Raw genomic sequence first — 21,858 nt, 5'->3', positions numbered from 1 at the left:
CTCAAGATTGGGGTTGTTCACTGTGTCTCTAGGCAACAGTAAACCACATGTTATTATTTCTCTATTGACAGCAGTAATAAAGTGAAACTCTGGGCAGAGCTGCACTTTGGCCTCGTCAAAACTTTTCCTTTCAGCAGTTAAAAAATCTTTAGTAATAAACTGAACCGCCTCATAATCTATATACTGTTACCCTAATCTTATAGAAAACGTGGTTATGCATTTGCTGTATTACCAGAAAAAGTAGGAAACCTAATTTGCTTTGTTCAGAATGTATTATTGGGAGTGTGCATTGAGCTGGTTGTAGTGCAGTATCTCGGTGAGAATAGGAATGTTCTAGAAGTGGCGGCTCACCGGATCCAACATGTCGGCGTAGAGAATGGACGCAGGGAAATCAGTTAGCTTTTAACTCTCATTTTGATCTTTTTAACACTAGAACTGCCAATGGGTACATTTGACCCGCAGCTGTTTCTTGATTGTATGTAACTTATTTTCAATAAAATTATCAATTCTCCCAGTCAGTGACTTTTCCTGAAAGTGTGTAATGTAGCACCCTCTTTTGTTAACAATTGTCAATATGAAGCCAGATTGAACATTCATACCCATCAGCGCCAGCAGGTAATATTTACCTTGTAGAAAATGCAGTTATTTTCGCGTTATTGATTTTGCGTGTAAACATAAAGACGTGTTGCTATAGCAATGCTTGTTGTCTACTACTGAGGTTCCTTGTAGAGAGGTAGAGAGAGAGGTAGAGAGAGAGGGAGAGAGGGAGAGAGGGAGGGAGAGAGAGAGAGAGAGGGAGAGAGGGAGAGAGAGAGGGAGAGAGAGAGAGAAGAGAGAGAGAGGGAGAGAGAGAGAGAGAGAGAGGGAGGGGGAGAGAGAGAGAGAGAGAGAGGGAGAGAGAGAGAGAGAGAGAGAGAGGGAGAGAGAGAGAGAGGGAGAGAGAGAGAGAGAGAGAGAGAGAGAGAGAGAGAGAGAGAGAGAGAGAGAGAGAGAGAGAGAGAGGGAGGAAAAAAAAACAAAAAAAAACACACACCTTGACTTTATGGGGCAGAAACGGCAAATACGTCTAACCTTTGCTGTTTTCTGATCAGAAGTTTTGTTCAAGGCATTCAAACGCATAAAAACGCTGCTGAAGGTTAATCCAATGTATCTGTGTCACTTTGAAATGACTACAACTATAACATTTTATTAAAGACGAGACCCCTGTGTTCTAGTATGATTAATAAAAGAACATTGTACCTTGAAAATCAATGCATTCTAATAGCGTTGGCGGTTTTAGGTATACAGCGACTCCTGGTGGTTCTAGTGTTAAGGGACAACCTTATTTGCCTTGTTGGACCACAATATAACCGTCTCTATGGAAACTCTGTGCCGTGTGAAAGAAGTTGAAGACAAGCAGGCTAACATCACAGATAGCCTCAACTTTTTACACAAAGACCTCGCTAACAAACAGAGGAAGAAATAATTGGACTAAAAGAAGAACTCGATGATATGGAGAACAGGCACAGTTTAAGGCTGGTTGGCTTTCCGTGAGGGTGAGGAGTAGAATAATGCCATCCCCTTCCTACAGGAATGGCCCAAAATACCAGGGCTAGACACCCGGGACTAAGTCGAGATCCGCTTAACCCACGTAAGAAGTGAAAACTCAGTCTGTCCACTCACCAAGGTCGAGCCTCCAGATCTGTCTCTGAAAGCGTGTTGATTGGGCCGCTGTCTATCAGTTTGTTTCCTTGCAGGAAACAACATATTCAGATTTATTTTGTCATAGAAGGGGATTTCCTGCAAATTGACTTTGTACTCTTGAAAGGAGATCCAATGATCTACACCAGCGGCTTATACAGAGCCGACTCGTAACAAAGGGATGAAAGTCCAATCTCTGGATAAAGTTGAGCACACAAATCCAGAATAACACTGAGGTGGCACCAGTGGAAAGGATGTGCATTATTCCTCAATAAAGGGTTTAATTTGCATTTGAAAGTGTCCTCAAGTGCAGCTCAATATACTGAAGATAGGAAAGCGTTCTGTCTGCACATTTCATTTAGGCTCCCGTATTAGTGTTTTTATTCTGCTATCCTCCAAACCTCCATCTGCAATTTATGTTTCATTGGCCTATTCTGTGAGATATAATATAGATTCAGTCTGCCCCTGATTACAACCCATTTCAATCTTTGTTAAAACTGCAATAAAAGGTCCTCAGTGTAAATAAAACACCACTATTCAAAGTATAAAATGAACAAATAATACCTGAGATAATATACAGCAAAGTAATTATTAACAAGATAGATGTATTTTTTGGACTGGCCATATGAAATCTCAAGGCTTATTCAAAGAAAATCTACAGCTGATCATAATTCAACATTTGGGCAAAATCTGCATTTTATGAGTTGTATCTTGGATGGATTCAAGTATTTAGCTGTTGTATTTTTGGGATCAAGTTAATTACAGTATTAATTTAAGTAGTAGGCCTATTCATTCATTTAATTTCATTCCATTTTTTAAAAACGTTGACACATTGTATGAAGTTGTTATGCAGAGCATGTTGCCAATTAGTTACACATCCAGTAGACTCAAAGCAAAATTAGCATCCAATTGATGTCATGTTTCCGCCCACCAAACAAATGTTACTCCATTAGCCACTCGCTTTGAGCTCCATTTAGTTTGGGTTTTACTAATTACTGAGGGAAATATCTGCCTGCTAAATGCTCTAATACAGGGGTCGGCAACCTTTTTGATATGAAGTGCCATTTAAAAATAAAATTGTTATCAGTGTGCCGACGATCTTGAACTGTCAACAGGCGGGGGCGGGGGCGGNATGAAGAAACCAATGAATTATGTAACCAGGACAGAACAGAAAAATGAAATCACTCAAAACACATAGTTCAATTAATGCTGGTGACTCAGTCCCACCTCTACGTCTGTGTAAACCATTGGCGCGTTTCCGATGAACTCCTTCACATCTTCATACGACATACCGATCCGGACACGGACCTCATGCAGCAACCAAAGAGCTAGAGGGGTCGGCGATCGCGCGGAACCCAATGGCCTCCACTCGGCCACCATGGCTGTGTACATCACTGTCCGTCTCCCTCTTCCTGCTTTCATGGCAATTCCCTCGCTGCATAACATGATAGGACACCAGTGGCTTTTTATTGTATACAGAAAGTGGGTGGGGCACGAACAACTTAGATGGGGGTAATAAGGAAAAACACAGACACTCATTCACCCGAGGTCACAATATCAATCGATCCAGCAGAGCAATAGCCTATAGGCTATAACAAAGCAGATCAACAAAGATATGACCATCAAATTGAACTCAACCAAAGCTGAAGTAGATGTGGTAACTTCATTCACTTTCCCTTTCCGTTTTACTGGATTTAATCGTATATCGCTGCTCTCTCGTCGTCTACCTCTTCACTCAACTTTCCGCAGGCACACATACTTATAAGCCAATCAGCTCTGAAACCTATGGATTATGTTTTGGTGGGAGTTGCCAGCACTATGCCCCCCACTGGTGATTATTTTTTTTGCTGCACACATTGAATAAAAAAGACTGACCATGCGCAGTGTGTTTTTACAGCACCGCATTTTCATTTCTACATGCAGAGGAGGCTGGTTTTGCCCCTCATCGGCTCAAGCACGGCTCGATATGCACACTGTGGACAACTAATTAAAAGAAACAGACTGAAAACAGCAATGTACAGGACGCAATCAGATGACTACAACCATGATCGTAAAATACATATTTTAGGCATGTATCTGTTTTTGCATATCTTTGGAATGATTATTTTCATTACTTTCTGCCTGACCACAAGGGGGGGGCTGTGCCACCTGCCCCTAATGACGAGTCGCCCTGTTAGACAAACTGCACTGAATCACCTCGAAATGGAAAAGAGCACGCAACACAAACCTAGGCCCTTTGTCATTTCATCAAATACCCTCCTCGATCTCGTACGTGACCTGGAAAATGAAATTCAGCGCGCCATTTGAAGAACATCTCAATTTCACCTAAATGCACTTCGAGGACCGAGGATCGAGCGTCGAGGAAGGCTCTCTGAGGGCTATAACGAGGATACACTGATGGGTCCTCACGGTCCTCCACGGCTCCTTCGTGGATGCATTCCGGGAACAGAGATGTTTCAAAGAGTTCGTGCGCACGGCCGGACTTATCTCGCCAATGACAGCTCTGCATGCATGCCCCTGGATATTATGTTTATTAACCTGCTTTCATCGCGACGCAAGTGTTTACAGAACAGCTGCTGAGGTCGTGCAGAAAACAGAGCAGTGTGGTATATATATATCACTCAGTATCAAAGGCTACTTCTTTATTTGCTTTAGTTTGTTAGATATCTAACAAACAAGGAGTGATATTTTTCTAAAAACCATTTAGTGCTTCACATAATAAAATCAACGCTATAGCCTGTTTTAGGAGTGTAGGTTGCGTGTGGTATGGTACAGTGTGGGGTGTGTGGTGGTACAGTGTGGTAGGTGTGTGTGGTACAGTGTGTAGGTGTGTGTTGATACAGTGAAAAGATGCCACCCGGACAGAAGGTCTCAGTTGGTTTGGTGTCCTCTGCTTACTTTAATACTTGTAAATAAACTTTTTGCCCGTAATTTATTTTCCTTATTGTTGCGACATCTGTATTTTTAAACAGATATGCCAGTCTCTGATAGTGTTACGTCATTATGAGAGTGCTCTCATACTTGTTTGATTCTGAAATTGTATATATTTATATAAATATATATGTGTGTGTGTATTATGTCCGCATCTGTAGCCTGTTATTGTCTCATTATACCGCACTGTGAATGAATTAAAAGTAAATATATAAGTCGTCATGAACACATCTGTCCATCAGACAGAGTGCCGCTGTGCCTCCTGTCATCATTAATGGACGTCTCTTTAAAATGACCGCTCAGAGGAGAGGAGTTCTCATTTCTCTAATCGCCTGCTGCTTCCCCTCCTCTCTCCTCGGTTCCCCTCCTCGGCTCCTCCGCTCGCATCTCCTGTGGGCGGGACTAAGTATCGAGGATAGGAGTCGAGGAGGGGAGTTAGAAGTGAGAAAGGGCCCTAGTATTCTGCATCTCTGTTATATGCACACACTGCAGAGCTACGTACACCTTTACCTTCTTGGAGGATGTTAAAGAAGATTTGTCTGTCCCTGCCTAAAGCAGTGAAGGTTACAGACTCCCACGGGGTGCCAGTGTGCAGATCCACCATCTGCTTCTCCCTGGTCCTCTCCACCCTGATCCACTTCCTGCCGTACCTGCAGAAGACAACACCTGACAGTGTTAGAGGATGTAATGTTGACAGAGAGAAGCCATAGAAACGGAATTAAAGCTGTACAAATGGTTATCAGTTTAAGTATATTGGTATCATGCTGAAGTTATGGAAGCCCTGATAGGAAAGTGAGAAAAAAAACACTGGTGAAACACTTTTCTACTGTAAGTCTGATTTCAATTATTTTCTCTCCTGTATTTATGATCAGCAAAAGGTTTTGTTAGTTTTTTTGTTTTCTTATAACTTCCTTAATTGTTTTCATCCGTGGAATAGGTTGAGAAAAGAAATTGCCACAAGACACTGAAATACACCAGAACCCTATTTTCTAACAGACTAAAAGCATTCATGTTTTCCATAATGGCAGAACATTTCAAAGTGAAAATAAAGACAAGAGAGTAATTTTATAAAACTTTCTAACACACAATAAACGATATGTGTTTTGTATCTTGTGTTTTAGCCTTATTTGAACATGGGGAAGTGTGCACTTCAGCCTCTAGTGGTCTGATTAGGTATTACATCAACAAACAAAAATGACACCTGCCCTACTTTTTTTTACCCATTCCACATGTTTATTTTAAAAGAAAGACAACAAATATAATTTAGAAAATAAATCCTGGTTAAAATAAATCCCCCCAACCTGTTTCACAGATTAAAAAAACTATTCAGATACTATTAGTGATTAACCTGGCAAACCCATTAGCCTGTTAATCATGATTTAATAAAGACGGGAGATAAAACGAATTAAAGAAAGTAATTACTAAATACATCACCAGGTGTTTCTCTAATTTTCCTTTCAGGCCTTCCATATAAAGTTGATTTAAAGGAGGTATATTAAGAGGACTCTTCTGACCAGATGATGTGGTTCCCGGGGCTCGGGTGGAAGTCAAACTGCGTGTGAACCCGTCCGCTCTCATGGGCCAGGTAGGAGGTCTCCACGCTCAGGTGTTGGGTGTGCTTGGCGTGTTTGGTGATCCAGCTCAACAGCCAGTGGTAGCTCTTATCCTTGCTGGGGACCTCCAGAGTGATCATGTAGTTCCTGCGGAAGAAGATCATCCCAACCTGGGCGCTTTTCCTGGCCACTGCCATGGCTGTCCCAATCCCCACCAGTCCGAACCCAGCCCCGAAGTAAGGGTTGTCCTTCAGGCCGTCCAGAAAGTCTGACAGGGGCATGATGCTGATGTCTGCACAGCCCCAGTGGAACCACACTCTATAGTAGTTTTAAAACCTTTTATAAGCACACACCTTCAGGCAAAGTGCAAACTCATCTGATCTGTGTGACAAACTCATTTGATGACAATCCAGAGACTACACTGATAGTATAATATACATATGAGAGTAGCTGAAGACCTGATGCCCAAAATGGAAATATTATAAAATAAATACCAATTGATGCTATTTTCTAATAATAAATTCGGTCATATATAAATAAATAATAAGCTAACATCTTACTGACTTGCCTTATTTGTCTTCATCTCATACTGCCGTTTTAAAGGCTATGGTTTCTTGTGTAAACAGCCAACTAAAATCCACATGCGTAGCTACTTGAATGAATGCGACCTCTACTACACTTCCTGTGTTCGGCAAATATAGTTCCGACTGCTCGCTTGCCTTCGAACATTCATTCCGTGTCGCTGTTAGTGTTATCTTAAAATAATGTTGCACGCAAGCTATTGTGACTAAGATAAATATGACCATAAATAACATCGTTTGTGCATTTTTTTGTAGCTTTACCGACCCTATAGGACAATTAGTTGCTCGTAGGAACTAAGAAATGAGCAGTTTGCGACCAAGAGGCTAACTAAGGATAGCTTAGCTAACGTTAACTGCGTTGTTGTTAACGTATTATTATCACTTTCTACCATCATAAAGAAGTAAGTGATATTTAGGTTACTACCTCTCATTATTAAGGAGGACACCTTCCTAACTAACACTCAGATGGGTTTCACGAGCTGGATGCTGTTGGCTGGTAAAGGTTGATGTTGTGTTTGCTAGATAGAATGGACCGCGGAAACCCAGGCAGTAGGTTCCCATTCAGTTTGGAAAGAAAATAACGATTCAATGTCTTACCATGTAGAGGCATTTTGTAGATAATGAACTGACAATCAGAGGGGGAAAGAAATACTCAGATCTTAGAAGAACCACAGTGTAGGAATACTCTGTCTGCAGTGTTACAAGTAAAAGACTTCCATTCAAAATGTTACTCAAGTAAAAATACAAAATCATAGTCAATATCAGTATAATCAATGTACAAGCACCAAAAGTACTTATTATGCAGATTGTTACATTTCAGAATAATATATAAGATATGTTTTATAATTATGTATGCATTAAAGTGTTATCAAAGCTGGTAAAGGTATTTACCTCTGAATGGTAGTGGTGTAGAAATACCCTCAAAATTGTACTTAAGTACAGTACTTGAGTAAATCTAATTAGTTTCTTTACACCACTTCTCACAATTAATCGTCTTATAAGTTATAAGCTTATACATTATACGTCACTGTAGATACTGTAGTTGCACAGTTTAGTTTAACACATTCAAGGTTCAAGGTTTTTATTTTGTCATACGAACATAGCTACAGTGTAGTTATGACGATGAAAATCTTAGGTCACAGAAGAGATATTGGTGTTGACCATAAATTAAACGCCAAAAAGGTAGGCTATATGTTTTATTGTCTTATTGGACTTCAAATAATTGAACGGGTGTGGATTTTAACCTTAAATAACTGTAAAAATATTGGAGATCTGAGATATGTTTCTGATTGCATGAGTAGGCCCTTATGTTGCGTTTGAAAGAAAAAAATATATATATAATAGAGCCATTGTTCCTTCGGACCATCCACGCCATCTACACCTATCTACACCTATCTGCAGCTCTTATTGGAGCTAGATTGTACTGAAATGATAGGTCCTATGATAACTGACACAAGTGAGGTTGTGAAAATTCCACATGAATCCCAATTGAACACCCTGTCATTTTGTACTTTGTATAGTATGTGCTAGGTTTTAGTATTATGTATAATATTACAAGCCATTAAGTGCTTAGAATGCATAATCCTCACAGAACCACTGTGTTTCTACCATTCTACTAATTTTGGCACTGAATAAATAAAGATTTGCTTGAAATTAGAAATCTAAAAAACGCTTTCACCTATATGATTATAGTGTGCACTTTATAATGATTTTAGATTGATCTGTTACAAATGTTTGTCTTCTTTGTTTCAAAATCTACCAAAACTATATTCTGTACTGTTATTTCAGATAAAATGGCCACCGTGGAATCTAATCGAGTTGAAACATGTACTCCATCCAGCAAAAAAACATTGGGGAAATACAAGTGTTCTCAATGCAGTGAGGTCTTTTCCAAGCCAGGTGTCTTGAGACGCCACTTCAAAAGCATCCACAGTGGACAACATGATCCTGAAGGCCCCCTCCCCTGCAGTGAACAAGGCTGCCACTTCAGCAACACAGGACGTCAGGAATATCAAGCCCACCATGGTCTATCTCTTATTCCTTGCACATTCAAGGCTTGCAAATACTCATTCCTCACACATGAGGAGATGGAGAGACACTCGCAGGGCCACATGCCCTTCGGCTGCTTTCAGTGTCAGTTTGTAACGTTCAATTTAAAAGACCTGAGGGACCACCTCCCGGAGCATTTCCCACCTAACGCTCAAGGTAAACACAGACACTATAAAGAATTGGTGTTATGTTACAAAAATGAAAAATGTTGTCCTTCTTTCTATTAACATGTGTTTGGTTTTAAAAAATAGCATATGTATGGGTTTGTTGGCCATAGTTCTACGACTGTGTCACTGAGATGTAGATTTTCACCATTTTGGCACATCTGTCCACAGGTAAAGACACTTCAGCAACTACTGTATGCACTAAAGAAAGCCACAAGCCCCAAATATCAAGCAGGTCAAAAAGGAAACTGATATCCGACCCATCTTATGAATCATCAATACCAGATGACATGAATAAAGAACAGTCTGAGAGGCAAAGGCAAAATATGAAAAGACTGAGAAAAGCAGTGAAAAGAGACAAACCTTCAACAGTGGACGCTGAAGCAACTCCATCCAAAGGTACGCACACCAAACGGCATCATATTTCATAGTGAGTAGTTGATATTGTAGTTATTATATATAGTGAAGAGTGATTAATGCTCCAAATAACAAAGTCCAATTGCATTGTCGGCATACAGGCGCCCATTCAGCAGGACCCTATTACCCATTCTATTAGAATTGTTCTCAATGGCGCCTCTACGGCTGTATGCTTAATTTAATGCCCCTTTCAATAATGGATTTGATATAGGCAACTAAAGCCCATGCTAAGAAGAAATGTCCTCATACGTAAAGCTATATCGTTTTAAACTCCTTTTATTTGTTTTCAAAACCCTAAATGGGCTGGCTCCGGCCTATATAGCCGAACTCCTCCATCGCTACAACCCAGCCTGAGCTTTAAGGTCTGCTGACCAGCTGTTGCTGATAGTGCCCAAGACCAGGCTCAAAACCAGAGGGGACCGAGCCTTCGCAGCAGCTGGCCCCAGGCTCTGGAATAGTCTGCCCCTCCATGTGAGGTCGGCCCAATCCTCACTAAAGACACACTTCTTCTCCCTGGCCTTCTAGTCAGAGCGGAGCATGACACCTGACTATTCCCTGTGTTTTTGTTTTTTATATTTCTGTTGTAAATTATTGTCTTTTATTGTGATTGTTGCTCAAAAAACGTGGACATACTGTATCTCTCTGATTGCACTGTACAATCTCTTGTAGATTTTCTTGCCAATAATAATAAGTAATGTGTTTTTATTACATGCACAGCACTTTGGCTCGACCAAAAATCGCTTTTAAATGTGCTAAATAAAACTTGATCTGATTTGATAGTGTATCTACATTAAGCAGCTATTATCAGTACTTGTATCAATATTTCCAATGATGATGTGAAAACAGTTTTGAAGGAATTGATCAGTGCGAAGGACCCACAGAGCACAGGCTTTACAGAGCTTTTAATTCAATTTCAGCTCACTGTTTAGGTGTCCAGCCCTTAAGTTTACATTTTAGTTTCATCCTTGCTTTTATCACAAACGGTTTCACTATGTCCAAATGAATTCCATATGTCCTTTTCCCTCAGAGTACCTTGCGGAGGGATCAGAGCGCACCTATCGCACCCACACCTGCCCCAAGTGTCGTCGCTGCTTCAAGATGCGCTCCCACCTGCAGGAGCACCTGCATTTACACTTTCCTGACCCCAGCCTCCAGTGTCCCACCTGCAAGCGTTACTTCACCAGCAAGAGCAAGCTTCGCATACATCGACTCCGTGAGGCAGGTGAGAAGCTTCACCGTTGCCACTTGTGTGAATATTCTGCAGTGGAGCGGAATGCAATCCGGCGCCACCTTGCCAGCGTGCATGCTGATGAGGCAGAAGGCGTGAGTGATATCTATCCCTGCCCCACCTGTAGTCAGCGCTTTCACCAGAGCAGGGTGCTCAAGGCCCACATGAAGACACACAACATCCTATCAGACAGCAAGCCAGTGGCCTGCTTCCAAGAGGGGTGTTCTTTCCAGAGCTCTTCGCCCAAAGACCTTCTTAAACACTCTGCCGAGGTGCACGGAGTCAAGGTTGTAGAGTGTCGTCATCACGCCTGCGGTGCCATCTTTCAAAGTGACACAGGCATGGAGGCTCACTATCAGACGCACCTGGCCTACCACTGCTCACAGTGTGACTTCTCTTGTTCCAATAAGACTGTCTTCCTCCAGCACCAGAGGAATGGTCACCCAGGAAACGACCGGCTTTGCTGTGACTTTTGCTCCTTCGTCACATTCAACCCCGTGGAGTTTGAGCAGCACGTTGGACATTTGCATGCCAACGAGAAGATCCATCGCTGCTCTCAGTGCAGCTACGTGACCTCGCATAAAAGGGGCTTGAAGAGACACATGCTGATGCACAGTGGTAAGATACAATAATTACATTTTAAGCTATGTTGTTTGGTTAGCTTTAATAACTTTGGCGCAGCATATTCTGATTTGTTCTTTTTTTGTGTTACAGGTGAGAAGCCCCACAAGTGTAGCCAGTGTGACTTCAGGTGCAGAGACGAGTCCTACCTCTCTAAACATATGCTCACTCACTCAGAAGACAAGAACTTTATGTGCGCCGAATGTGGATACGTCACTAAATGGAAACACTATCTGAATGTCCATATGAGGAAACATGCTGGAGACCTCAGGTAAATACTTCAGTTTGTCATATAAACGTTAGTTGTGTTTTCATCTTGGTATTATTAATACACTGCTGGGTACACATAATTAACAAAACATTAAGATTAAAGCAGATAGACATTGTTTAACAGATTTGTCTATACAGTGATTTGTTGCTTATTTCGTCCATTTTGAAAAAAATTGGTCGAACTCAATTGAAAAATGTACAGTAAAAAAATATAAATGAACATATTTTGCCGCTCCCTTGGCCCACCACCTTGGGAATTACTGATATTATCTGTACTATAAATATTGATATGACCAGCCCTGCGGGGGGGGGGGGGGTGCGCCCGTGCCTCGCAGCAGGGAGCGCATGAAGCAGTCGTGCAGCGTAGTCACGCGTCTTACCAGTTCTTATGCAACTCGCAAATATCTCTCTCTTCTCTCTTTTCTATCTCTCTCTTCTCTCATGTCTCTCTGTCTCTCTCAATGTTGGTGCGCAAATGCGCTTTTTTCAAATGATCCGGTGCTCCTTTTTTGGCGGCGGGTGCGCTGCCCTGGATATGACTAATCTTCCTGTCTGCTGTCCTAGGTATCAGTGTGACCAGTGCTCCTACCGTTGTCACCGCATGGATCAACTCAATAGCCACAAGTTACGACATCAGGCCAAATCACTCATGTGTGAGATCTGTGCTTACGCCTGCAAGCGCAAATATGAGCTTCAAAATCACATGTTGGCCAAACACTCTGGAGGGGAGAAACAGCCATCCGTCTATGAGTGCAAGTACTGCACATACACTACCTGCTACAGGCAAGCCCTTCAGAACCATGAGAACTGCAAACACACCAAGCTGAAAGAGTTCCGCTGTGCGCTCTGCTTCTATTCCTCCTTCAGTAGCATCAGCCTCTTCCTGCACAAGAGGAAAGCTCATGGATACGTGCCTGGGGACAAAGCATGGCTGGAGAACTACGCTGCAAAGGAGAAAGAGAGGAATTCTACCGAGTTCTTGCAGGACTTTTACAATAAACCCTCAACAGCCAATGAGCAGTCTGAACCATCCACCTCTGAAGGACATCCACCTTCTGAAACAGAACAATCCGATATTCCTAACTCAGCATATCACAATGAATCCGTAGTTGGTACACAAACTGTGGATTGTGTGGATGTTTTCGATGTTGTTTCTCAAAAGGTTGTCAATGACGGTGTTTCAGACAATCCTCCATCTGGGAACGATCCTGAGGAGTACTGTACTCTTGTTTTAACAACACTCTCAACGGCTGACTATCAGAACCACTCTTTGCAAAATCAAGAAGACAGATGTGCAAAGAAAACCCCAAGCTTGTCCAATTTAAACTCCAATGTCTCTGACACATCCCAAGAGAAAGCATACGTCTCTACATCTTCCTCAGAGGAAGACAATGTATCTATGGCAGATGCAGAATGTGAACAAAGTGACTTAGACGAGAATGATACAAGTCAACCAGTTGAACCTGGGGGGTGTCAAACACCTGAGGTGGAGAATGAAGGTGGACCAATGAGTTCCACGTATCCAGCTGAACAAAATCAGCCATTAGAATCTGAGATCCGTCTAAAAGCTATGAAGAAGCATGACAAGGACCAGGCAGAGGCCATGGTTCTTGAGGGACGGGTGCAGATGCTTGTTGTGCCAACTGAAGACGTTTATCGTTGCGACAAATGCTCTTATGTAACCAGTAAGAAGACCGCTTTGAAGTACCACTGCCAAGCTTTGTGTAAAGGTAGGATAAAGGGACACAAATGCCAAGCCTGTGGTGCACAGTTTAAACAGAGGCGAGGCCTTGATAGCCACCTTGCAAAAAAGTGCCCAGCCATTCCACGAAAAACAAGGACATTTGTAGGAAATTCAAATAAAGCAGAAGACAACTCTACTCTAGGCCAGGAGGGATCCAAAAAACTAGATGAGGAAACAAATTCCAATCAGACAGAGCTTCTATTTTCGCAAAATAGTCTTTCCTCGGATTCAAGCGATCAGGAATTTGATCAGCAAGAACAAGAAGATTCATCCAGTGAATCAGGACAGCAGCAAAGCACAATTCTGAAAAAAAAGCTTTTGAAAGTTAAACTTTCAAACAAGTTTTCTAATAACAAACAAAGAAATGTCCAACTGCCGAAGTCCCTTTTGGCTAAAAAAGATGGGAAATTTGAATGCAAGCTGTGCACTTTTTCATCAGTCAGGCTTGCAACAGTCGAACGGCACCTGTCAACCTGCAGAAAAATCATGAGTCAGATCATTCCAGAAGTGGAGGATGAGGGTTCTAGCAAGTCGTTCAAAGGAAAAGAGGAGTTGGCGGAAGACCATAATGGCAGAACTGGGAAAGTTTCTGAGAAACATCCAATCTTCTCTTGTCCAAGCTGCGCATTTAAGTGCAATCAGAAAAGGGCATTAGACAGTCATAAAAAGAGAGGCTGCCTGAAGCCAGACAAAGTCCAATGCGCCATGTGTTCATTTGTAGCCAAATCTCAATTGTCTATGACCCGTCACATCCTGTATGCCCATGACAAAAAGAAGAGTGGTGGTGCTAAACGTTTGCAATGTCAGCAGTGCACCTTCACCTGTAAACAGGACCGATGCATGACGCAGCATATTGCGCTCAAACACAAAGGTGCACAACCCCACCAATGCCGGTTTTGTCCTTTTAGCACCACAAGGCGCTATCGCTTGGAAGAGCACGAGTCTCTTCACACAGGAATCGGCCGTCACAGCTGCGATATGTGCGACAAAACCTTTGGGGCTGTGACCAAATTGCGCCAGCACAAGATGCGCATCCACGACAAGCAGCCGACACACTTCTGCTCACTCTGTGACCTCAGTGGCTACACGCTTGATGATGTAAGACGTCACAATCTCAGGTGCCACACGGGGGAGCTTCGCCACGCTTGCACTCATTGTGATGCTCAGTTTAGTACAGAGGCTGCATTAAGAAACCACTGTAAACGTGCGCACCAGCTCCAGGTTAGTTTTGCATGTAAGCAGTGTGACTACACATGTGGAAGTGAAGTCACATTGAAGACTCACCAAGAGAGCAATCACCTTCAGGTGAAGTGCAACACCTGTAAGGAGTCTTTTCAAACAAAGGAGAGCCTTGTGATACATCAAAGAAGCCACCTGGCACATCAGTGTCAGTTGTGTCCCTTTGCTTCCAAAACAAGGCAGCTGCTGGCACAACACCTTCTGAGCGAACACGAGGACGGATCTCCGGAGGACAAGCCTCTCAAGTGCAGCTCGTGTCAGTTTGCTTGTCGGCATCAGCTGGTGTTAGAGCAGCACCTCCGCTCACATGGAGGCAAGCGCCTGTACAAATGCACAGACTGCGAGTATTCAACAAGAAACAAGCAGAAGATCACGTGGCACATTCGCATACACACTGGAGAGAAGCCGTACAGCTGTGAGCAGTGCAGTTACACCTGTACTGATCCGTCTAGATTGAAGGTACGTTTACAGTATGTTATTTATAAGATACAAGTGCTGTATAAGAAGCCCTTAGGCTTAGGGCAATGTGAGAGAGGTCTAAACGGTTTTCTGTCCTGAGTTGATGACGTGAGAATAAGTGATAAAAGGTTTTGCCCGAATACTTTATTTAACATTCCTTATTTTCTTTCATCTGTATAAGAAGTGGGTGAAATATTTGTGGTAATACTCACTGTGGCCACATGAAGCTCAAGAGCTCTAAAACGTCATGTTCTAAATAGGACTAAAAGCATTTTCTTGCTAACTCAAAATATACATGATATACCTTGTGTAATGATTATATTCCTCTATACTATAATATGAAATGCACTGTATTTCCCAAAACAGAGTGAACATGATATATACTTTTTTTTATTTGTCTATGTTTTATAATAACTTCTACCACAGCTTCACATGCGGGTTCACCAAGAAGAGAAGAAGTACCTTTGTCCAGAGTGCGGCTACAAATGCAAATGGGCGACTCAGCTGAAGTACCACATGACCAAGCACACAGGTATCAGCAGGACATAAAGCTTGATGTTATATGACTTAATCACTTTTGAAAATTATGCATCTACTTAAACATTCCACATTGGCTCTGTCAGCTGTTTTTTTTTTTTGCGCAAAAGCATATTATTATTGTGGGGCATTTATTGTGATTTATTGTGGGTAAATCATTACGATGTTCAGTAAACTTAAGCCTATACCTTTAACACATAATATCTTTGCTATCATTTTTGTTGCATGATTTTCACCTGTATTCAAGTCTTTGAATAACTTCTTTGAATTCCATTTTGTAAGTGTAGATTACAGATTTAGTTTTGAGCATTTAATGCTGAATAACTTTTATTTTTGTATTTCAGGGGACAAGCCTTACACCTGTGATGAGTGTGACTACCGCACTAACCGAGCGGATGCTCTCCGTGCTCACAGGGACACACAGCACTGCGACCTAAGGCCCTATGTCTGCGAGAAATGTGGCAAAGCTTTCAAGACTAGCTTTATCCTGAAAACCCACCAGCGCCAACACAGTGACGATCGGCCTTACACGTGCGGCTTGTGCCAGAAGGCCTTCCGGTGGCCAGCAGGTCTCAGACATCACTATCTCTCACACACCAATCAGCAGCCTTTCAGCTGCCGCCACTGCTCCTACAAAGCCAAACAGAGGTTCCAGGTGGTCAAACATTTGCAGAGGCACCATCCGGATATGCCAGTGGAGCAGGGGGTGGAGAGGGACTCTGGAGCAGTAAGCCTAACCATTAAGGAGGCCTTGCAGGGGACACTGGATGAGAAAGTAAAACAATTGGTGGAAGAAAAAGAAACAACCGACACGGAACAGGAAGTAGATGAGGAGGTTTTACAGAGAAAGAAACACAGTGAGACAAAATGCTGATGAGAGGGCACAAAAGATGGAGTTGTCATGTGAGGTCACTACCAACAAAATGAACAGCGACATAACTGTCATACTGTACAAGGCTAATAAAACACATCATTACAAAATATATAGGCAGTCAGTAGATATGGTCACCGTGACGTGTGATGATTGGTTTGTGAACTACTGTTTTGAAACTCCAGGTTTGCCTTTCGCATTTTTTTTTTTTGTGCCAAGAGTGACCATATTTGGATAAGAGAGTGGAGCTGGGGAGGCATACCCATTGTTACGCTTTATCATGATTGGACCGTCACCCTAGTAGTGGTTTGTCAATCACAAGGTAACACCGCCCTAAAACACACACTGTGTCTTGTTTGTTTTACTCTAAATATGATCCTCATTTACCAAATACACATGGTGTATTGAAGAAGACTTGAAATTGAAATCCATTGAATGCTTTCTGAGGAAATAAATCAAGTGAGAAGTAGAGCCATTTTCGCATAGACTTCTATACAATTACACTTTCTTTCTTTTTTAATGATGCAATTAATACAAATAATTGTTATCGCACTTAATAGGCCAACTCTAGTCAGTGCATGTTATCAAGTGAGAGAGTGTGTATTGAAAGTAAGTTGTATTTGGGAAAAAAAATTAATTAATTTGATATTTTCTTGTAATAAAGAAACTATTGTAGATAAAGTAAATAAATGACCTTGAACAATGAATGTGTCATAAACATTCGCAGAGGACTGAATTTTGAACAATTCAGGAAATGTATTGCATGTTGTTACAGGCCTATATATACATACATCTACAATAACATCATTAACAACATTATCTTGTGGAAATTGTACATTAGTGAATAGAAATAACTCAAGTCAATCTCAGATTAACCAACATGATGCTAAATTGTAAGTCATTTATAACATTAGGTTAATAATACCGGTATTTGGCAGTTTTTCACATTCCATTATTACACTTTCAGTTATTTCAGTAGCTCACTTCTGCATACCCACTACATGTTAAGGCAGACGTGTATATTTCGATTTTCTAGACATGCAGCACTCAACGTTCCTTTGTTTGCAGACAGCAACATTTTAAAAAGCTCTTAGGCTACTTTCATAAAAAGTTAAATAGACAATTGCACACATTTGCCATAACAACAGGAATATATACACAATTGATTCCTATATAAAAAATGTCTATAATACTGCAAGGTATCTTTGGATCTTTAGTAATTGCTCGGCAAATTAGGTAAAGGAGATGCATCAACACTATTTTATAATGATACTAATTTAAATAACATTTAAATAAAGTTCTCTATTAAAGAAATCTAATAGATTATTTTATGGAGTTATGCTGTACACAAAGTCTGATTTCTGACACGCTGATTGCTTTTTTAGGTTATCAAAAATCGATAAAACAAATAACTTTTCTGTTCCCCGACCATTACCCTACTTCCTCAAGGCAAATATCCAATAACAGATTCAAGTTTGATGAAGTTTTTCTCTTGCTTCCCCAGCCAAGACCTCCACATCCGACTTCATATCCTCAGATCTGACTTCTTCTTGTGAGTTCTGAGATGCTGATGTTGACGAAGAGGGAGGAGGGAGGGATGGCTGTTCCATCTTTAGAGAGTAAATGTATATGACGATATCCTGCAAATGGAAAGACATCGAGAAGAATCAGGTTTAGAAAAAGCAAAAACATTGGTGTTGAGTTCTACTTAATTTGGCATTAGTCATGAATATTCAATGGGATCTCAAACTTTTAAATGACATCACTATGTAACACTCCTGCTTCTATTGGCTAGCGCTTAAACAGATTGTAAGTGATAAGCTAAGGGGCAGGACATCTCTAAGTGGTTGACCAATCACAACAGAGCCGGACAGATAACCAATCAGAGCAGACTGGGCTCTGGGGGTGAAAAGAGGTGCTGCAGCACAGGCAGTATGAGAAAAATAAATAAATAAATCAAGTAGAAAATAATTTTAAAAAACATTATCTAAAATAAATGATAGTTTTATTTTAACTACACACTTTTTTAAATACTAATTATAGAAGCTGAAGTTCAACTTCCAAAATAAAATGAAAACTGTCACCCTTGCCAAAAGCCAAATCCATGATGACAGCCAAAATCATCAAAATGTAAACAACATTTTCCAAGTGCGGCAGGCATAAAGCTGAATGAACACCGCAGTGAGCTGTAACTCTGGGGATTTCTGTTTCGGCTCACCTGCTTGTATGCTCGTAAACGGTAGAGTGAACTGTCCCATGAAGTCGTTCCTGGATGTCTTGTCGTAGTCCTCCACCTCAAAGCGAACCAGGGCCAGCTCAGGGGTGTGGATGACAAAATTTAGAGTTTCATTCCACACCGGGTTAAAGCCTGCAGGCAGAGGGCAGCAGAGGAGGGAGCATGACCGACTGGGATGTGACTCATCATATCATCAAAACCATCCATGTTAATACAATATATGTTGTTTCTGTTTTCACCATTGTTGTTTATGTGACTTGTCTCTTCTTTGGCCTGGTCCTGTGGCACTCCATAGATCTCCACTCTGACCAGGGGGTCTACTATAGAGCCCTCTTTCTGGTTCACCTTTGGGAGCTGCTGCCCGCTGATCACCTGATAAAACACACAAATATTCACATCAGATACTTTGCTGTTCTAGCACAGGAGAACCTTTTGCACTGTGTCTCTCCTGCTTTTCAGTCGTTTTCTGACAGATTCTGCATCACCTGTCTCACATTAACTTACTGACATTAGAAGTTGCACAATGCAAACACAAATTGACTAAAGACACAGTTTTGAACCTGTATGGATAAGCGCATAGGTGTGTAGCCAGGCCGCTCCTCGTATTTCTCCGGACTGAAATGAGTGTTGCCGTCCCTCATGAAGGCAGGCTTCAGGATGTAGCCACAGCCGGCGTTCTGAGCAAACAGCCCGTCGTTCAGATCCATCTCCAGACCTGCTGTCTGGAAGTTCAGAGCCACTGTGGGGAAGAAGGGACATAATGGAATGATCTGTGTTTTGATTTGATTTGCTCGCTCTATCACATGATTTACCAGACTCAGAGTCTAGATAACAAAGTTCTTCCAGTGGAGGCAAAACTTGTAAAGTAAATAATAAAAAATACATATGGATATATCTGGAGTAATTAAAGTTAGAATAAGCTTCACATTAACAGGCTACAACATTAAAGTGAAGAAAGCATAAATGCATTTATAACTATTATTAAAAAATAAAGTATATATTCTTTGGAAATTGACCACCCTGCATAATACTTTATTTTACTGTTAATAATTGGTTTGTTTGTGAGACTTTTATTTAAGTGGTACTTAATGTTGATGTGACTGTGGTGCACTTTTAACACTGTATTAAAGGAATACATTTTCCACAAAATGACCAATTCTTCCCTCTGAGGTACCTTGAATTGTTAAAGAAAACTTTGTTTTTTTCCTGTGTCTCCGAAGAATCCAAAAAATATAGAAAATCCTTGAGGAATTAAAGTGCCTTACACAACTTTTGCTATTTAATCCAAGTCTCATTTATCCAATCTTATGCTCAGCACTTCCCAAACACATAAAAAAAACACACTAAAACCTTACTATATAACACACTTTCACAAAGAGTAAGAATAATTTAAGATAACATCGGGTGAGAAAATGTTATATAAATGATTTTGAGGGGTTGAAGTTTTCCTTTAAGACTGGAAACAGGACATATCAGTGAGTTTAGAGGCAAGGTATCCCCCCAACGCCCCCCCCCGTTGTTGTGGACGGTGACGACTGTACTTGTAAATTGGACACACGTTTTTTCAACCTTGCGTAAAACAGTTGGTCGATTTGTTTTGACGTTGGTTTTTTGCACTAGTAGTGGGCAAACACATTTGTTACGTATGTGTGTATCGCTTGTAGATGATCAATAGTCCCGACAGGTATGTTAGACCTGGTCAAATCGTTTATAAATATATACACTTTTTTTTTTTAACTATGTATAGTAGTCGAAATTACATGTTAAGAATTTGACTATACTATAACGTGAACGTACTCTCTTCACTTGATGTCCTACAGATAAAGAAAGACAAAACCATTCTTTTAAACTAAGGATCTAGTTCAGTTTAGCTCCAAGTGTTGTCTTGTAACTCTGTAGTGGTTTTACCACAACAACAGGCTTCTTAAATACATTATAAGATTTCTTAGGAGAAGGATTTTTACTGAGCAGGGTACGTACGACTTATTATCTGTTTATTACCTTAGTCGTTTTCGTAGAATATTATCTCTTTATTATTACTGTAATAATCTAAAGATATCGATGTATTAACACATTAGGAACGGTGAATGACTCACTAAACTCCCAAAACAACTTTGAATTCTTGTTTATTTAGAATCTTAATTAAGCAAATAATATAAAAAGTTCTGGTTAAAGTTAATAAAATAATTCAAAATCAATCATAAATTTGTGTCTATTTATTATTAAATAATACTATTAAGATTTGAAAAATTTATTCAACCGTTAAATTAACTGTTGGAATTTTTATATTAAATGTAATACCGGATTGAAAAGTCCCAATGTAAGGTTGGACACCGGTGACGATGTGGTATGTGTACGACAACTTTACAAACTTCACCACCCCAAAGTCTAAATTAGTAACTGAAAAAACCTTAAAATAAGGAGGGTAAAACGTCTTTAGGGTTTCCGGTTTGAAAGATTCTCTCGACAGTGCTGAACCAACAAATGACATTCTCACAAGTGAAGGTGCCGAAACTCATGCGGGCGGAGTACTGCCGTTCACCCGAGGCTCTACAGGAGTAAGAGGCTAGGGTTCCGGTTCTCCGAACGATTCTGTGTCCATTGGCTGGTTAGGTGCTCCCTTGTCGGCCCTTGTCGAATGTCACGTACAATATAGGAACTACAATGATAATATTGAATCTGTATAAAATACGAGAGAAGTCCTGTCTGAAAACACGTCATGGTGTGGTGCCGTGCGACTCGTCCTAAATGGAGTCGTCCGGCCTCCTGCCTGAGGAGGTTGATGTTGGGCGTCCTGTACACCTCGCACCCGACGGTCTTCCANTCCTCCGATAGTGACCCGGAAATCAATTTCAGCCGCCATGTTGAAGGACATCTAATTGATCTAAATGCACATCGAGGACCAAGGATCGAGCATCAAGGAGGTTCCTCCTTGATGCTCGATCCTTGGTCCTCGATGTGCATTTAGATCAATTAGATGTCCTTCAACATGGCGGCTGAAATTGATTTCCGGGTCACTATCGGAGGACCGAGGAGTCGAGGATGGGGAATTGATGAAAGGAGAAAGGGCCCCTGACTTAAACACCTTTGATTGTGTAAATGTCTAAAAAATAACCTTTATTAATAGCTGCTAAATAGTTGTTTTTTAAAATGTAAATCGTTTTGTTTTTTTTAAACCAACAAGAAGAAAGTAAGCTAACGCAGCAGTGAATACCATTGTTTTTAATATTGTAAACAATGATTACAATAGCTCAATCACAAATTAATTGGTTTTCTTA

General features: G+C 41.0%; 3 protein-coding genes across 3 annotated transcripts; 1 reads left to right on the top strand and 2 right to left on the bottom strand.

The window, feature by feature from the left end:
- Positions 1 to 2,883: 2,883 nt before the first annotated feature.
- On the bottom strand, positions 2,884 to 6,819 carry LOC104955697 (mitochondrial chaperone BCS1-like). Its single transcript, XM_010783084.1, is given in 4 exon segments — positions 2,884 to 3,081; positions 3,084 to 3,115; positions 5,122 to 5,261; positions 6,126 to 6,819. Coding segments are annotated over 4 exon segments (690 nt in total). The 5' UTR covers positions 6,446 to 6,819.
- A 149-nt stretch (positions 6,820 to 6,968) lies between these two features.
- znf142 (zinc finger protein 142) lies at positions 6,969 to 16,849 on the top strand. The gene is made up of 8 exons (XM_010782990.1): positions 6,969 to 7,146; positions 8,534 to 8,950; positions 9,130 to 9,357; positions 10,403 to 11,221; positions 11,318 to 11,495; positions 12,059 to 14,936; positions 15,363 to 15,468; positions 15,818 to 16,849. Exons 2-8 carry the CDS (start codon positions 8,539 to 8,541, stop codon positions 16,345 to 16,347), a joined length of 5,151 nt encoding a protein of 1,716 aa, XP_010781292.1. The 5' UTR covers positions 6,969 to 7,146; positions 8,534 to 8,538; the 3' UTR covers positions 16,348 to 16,849.
- A 219-nt stretch (positions 16,850 to 17,068) lies between these two features.
- Positions 17,069 to 19,744, bottom strand: LOC104955628 (1-phosphatidylinositol 4,5-bisphosphate phosphodiesterase delta-4-like). Its single transcript, XM_010782991.1, has 4 exons — positions 19,141 to 19,744; positions 18,820 to 18,952; positions 18,563 to 18,712; positions 17,069 to 17,984 (listed from the first exon to the last, which is right to left on the bottom strand). The coding sequence occupies exons 1-4, from the start codon at positions 19,285 to 19,287 to the stop codon at positions 17,878 to 17,880; spliced, it is 537 nt and encodes a 178-aa protein (XP_010781293.1). The 5' UTR covers positions 19,288 to 19,744; the 3' UTR covers positions 17,069 to 17,877.
- Between the last annotated feature and the right edge of the window lie 2,114 nt (positions 19,745 to 21,858).

The sequence above is a fragment of the Notothenia coriiceps genome, unplaced genomic scaffold, assembly GCF_000735185.1.
Source record: "Notothenia coriiceps isolate Sejong01 unplaced genomic scaffold, NC01 NC01_scaffold00024668, whole genome shotgun sequence".
NCBI lineage: Eukaryota > Metazoa > Chordata > Actinopteri > Perciformes > Nototheniidae > Notothenia > Notothenia coriiceps.
The sequence above is the reverse complement of the archived record's forward strand: the minus strand, read 5'-3'. Positions and strand labels throughout refer to the sequence as shown.

What these genes read in the sequence shown, in the direction of transcription:
- LOC104955628 (XM_010782991.1), bottom strand. Translation starts at nt 19,287, where the DNA reads ATGGATCTGAACGACGGGCTGTTTGCTCAGAACGCCGGCTGTGGCTAC. An exon ending in CTATGCGCTTATCCATACAG is followed by an intron (nt 18,953 to 19,140) that starts GTTCAAAACTGT and finishes GTGTTTTATCAG; the next exon opens with GTGATCAGCGGGCAGCAGCT. An exon ending in AAGTCACATAAACAACAATG is followed by an intron (nt 18,713 to 18,819) that starts GTGAAAACAGAA and finishes CTCTGCCTGCAG; the next exon opens with GCTTTAACCCGGTGTGGAAT.
- znf142 (XM_010782990.1), top strand. Translation starts at nt 8,539, where the DNA reads ATGGCCACCGTGGAATCTAATCGAGTTGAAACATGTACTCCATCCAGC. An exon ending in TTTCCCACCTAACGCTCAAG is followed by an intron (nt 8,951 to 9,129) that starts GTAAACACAGAC and finishes ATCTGTCCACAG; the next exon opens with GTAAAGACACTTCAGCAACT. An exon ending in CTGATCCGTCTAGATTGAAG is followed by an intron (nt 14,937 to 15,362) that starts GTACGTTTACAG and finishes CTTCTACCACAG; the next exon opens with CTTCACATGCGGGTTCACCA.